The sequence below is a fragment of the Mobula birostris genome, chromosome 3, assembly GCF_030028105.1.
Source record: "Mobula birostris isolate sMobBir1 chromosome 3, sMobBir1.hap1, whole genome shotgun sequence".
Lineage (NCBI taxonomy): Eukaryota > Metazoa > Chordata > Chondrichthyes > Myliobatiformes > Myliobatidae > Mobula > Mobula birostris.
In genome coordinates, this window is record NC_092372.1 from 186,028,883 (window position 1) to 186,030,842 (window position 1,960).

Consider the following 1,960-nt stretch of genomic DNA (forward strand, 5'->3'; position numbering starts at 1 on the left):
TCTTTCCCTGCCCCTCACTTCCCTCCTCCCTTCCCCTCTCTCCCCGCACACGGTGCGCGAGCTGCCCAGCAGCTCGCGCGCTGATTGGCTGTGGCCGCTGGCTGGCGGCACGCGCCGCTCTGTGTACTATAAGAGCCCTCGCGTGCCGTCCTGGCGGGTCACTCACGAGCATTGCGCCTCCTCGGGTCCCAGCTCCCGTTACCGGGCAACACCATGGATACTGTGCTCGAGCAGCTCGCCGGGCTCGACACCTTTTCTGCCGCCGCCTACTTCGATAATGATGACTTGTTCACAGATCAGTCGCCCAGGGATCACCTGGACGCAGACGAGTTTTTAGAGAACGACGTGGATTTCCTGAGCAGCCAGATGAACGAGTATTACAAGGAGAGCAGGCTAGTGCAGGATGTCGAGCACTGTGACTCGGGCATCCTGTCTTTTACGTCGTCGTCATCCCCCTTTTCCTTCGATTGCCCCGACAGCACTTCAGAGGTGTCCCCACAGCTTAAAGGAATCGAGGGCGCAGTAAAGAGACGCAGAAGGATCCGTTCAGAAATTGAAATGCAGCACCTTCGGCAAGCTGCAAACGTCCGGGAGCGCAGACGCATGCAGTCTATTAACGACGCATTTGAGGGTCTCCGGACTCACATACCAACACTACCTTATGAAAAACGACTTTCCAAAGTTGATACTCTCCGACTGGCAATCGGTTACATCAACTTCTTAACCGAACTCGTTCAATCCGACATGCCTTTGAGAAACCCTAACAACGACTCTGCAATCCAACCTAAAAAAGTCATTATCTGTCATAGGGGTGCAAGTAAGTACAGTGAAATTTTAATTTTGTAGCAGGTTTCTGTATTTGCTGACATATCATCAGATCTTCTAAAGCGAGGTCAATTCTATAAATGCGGTTGTCACATGATTCCTTAGGCTAAAATGCTTCTCAAATATGTTGCTAGACTACATCCTCAAATGTTTCGGTATTTTGTAAAGTGTTATTTATGATTATTTTGCTTATTCTTCCAGGATCGCCATCTCCAAATGACCCAGACTACGGTTTGCCTCCTCTGGCAGGGCACTCTTTGTCGTGGACTGATGAGAAGCAGCTTAAAGAACAAAATATCATCAGGACTGCTAAAGTCTGGACTCCAGAAGATCCCAGAAAATCAAATAGCAAATGTTTTGTAAATAACATTGAAAATGAACCACCTTTTGACATTGCCTCATAAAGTGCAAAAAGTTTGCAATTCGCTGCAGGGAGTTTGATGATCAATCATGTATATTTAATTAAAATTAATATATTATTACAAACAATTGTTGATATTAGATCAAGATTATTTTAATATTTAAGCCAACGAAACATTAATTTATATATTTATTATTTTAAATATTTCTGCGCAAAATACACTGCGGAATGGCTAATTTATCAAATCAAATGCGAATTAACTTCCCAATGTTTACATTTTCAACAATGTTTAACGGTACATAATTGTCTGGGATTTTCTATTAAATATTTTCTACACATGACAGTTAATTTATTGTAATATATATCTTCTATTTCTTTATGGTGCAAAATAAATCCTCAGATGAAATACGAAAAACGTTTCTTGGTATCAGGTGGTTTGGAAACGTGCTCAAATCACATTGAGGTTAGTGTCGTAACTGTAAAATACCTCTGCCACTTGATGTGATTCGAAATTATAATCTGAAGTACTATATTTATATAGCCTGCTAACAAGTGCTGAATAAACTCAAGTATTATTACAGTCTCAATACACTATAATTATATAAACTGCTAGTTGCAATTAATAGATTGTTTGTGATCCACGCGCAGATCAACAATTAACTAGTTACAAAAGAAAATCATAGTTTAACATATTTCAATGTCCTTCCAACAATTCTGAGAAGTTACACTCTATTCCTTTTCTACATATCTATCCTTATAAATAGAACTAGTTCA

The 1,960-nt window shown here is 41.3% G+C and overlaps 1 protein-coding gene across 1 annotated transcript; it reads left to right on the forward strand.

Moving 5' to 3' along the window:
* The first annotated feature begins 213 nt into the window (after positions 1 to 213).
* ptf1a (pancreas associated transcription factor 1a) lies at positions 214 to 1,361 on the forward strand. Its single transcript, XM_072252051.1, has 2 exons — positions 214 to 817; positions 1,027 to 1,361. The coding sequence occupies exons 1-2, from the start codon at positions 214 to 216 to the stop codon at positions 1,227 to 1,229; spliced, it is 807 nt and encodes a 268-aa protein (XP_072108152.1). The 3' UTR covers positions 1,230 to 1,361.
* Positions 1,362 to 1,960: the final 599 nt, after the last annotated feature.

Excerpts from the sequence above, each read along its gene's own strand:
- ptf1a (XM_072252051.1), top strand. The coding sequence starts at position 214 with ATGGATACTGTGCTCGAGCAGCTCGCCGGGCTCGACACCTTTTCTGCC. Across the intron at positions 818-1,026 it reads TATCTGTCATAGGGGTGCAA|GATCGCCATCTCCAAATGAC; the intron begins GTAAGTACAGTG and ends TTATTCTTCCAG.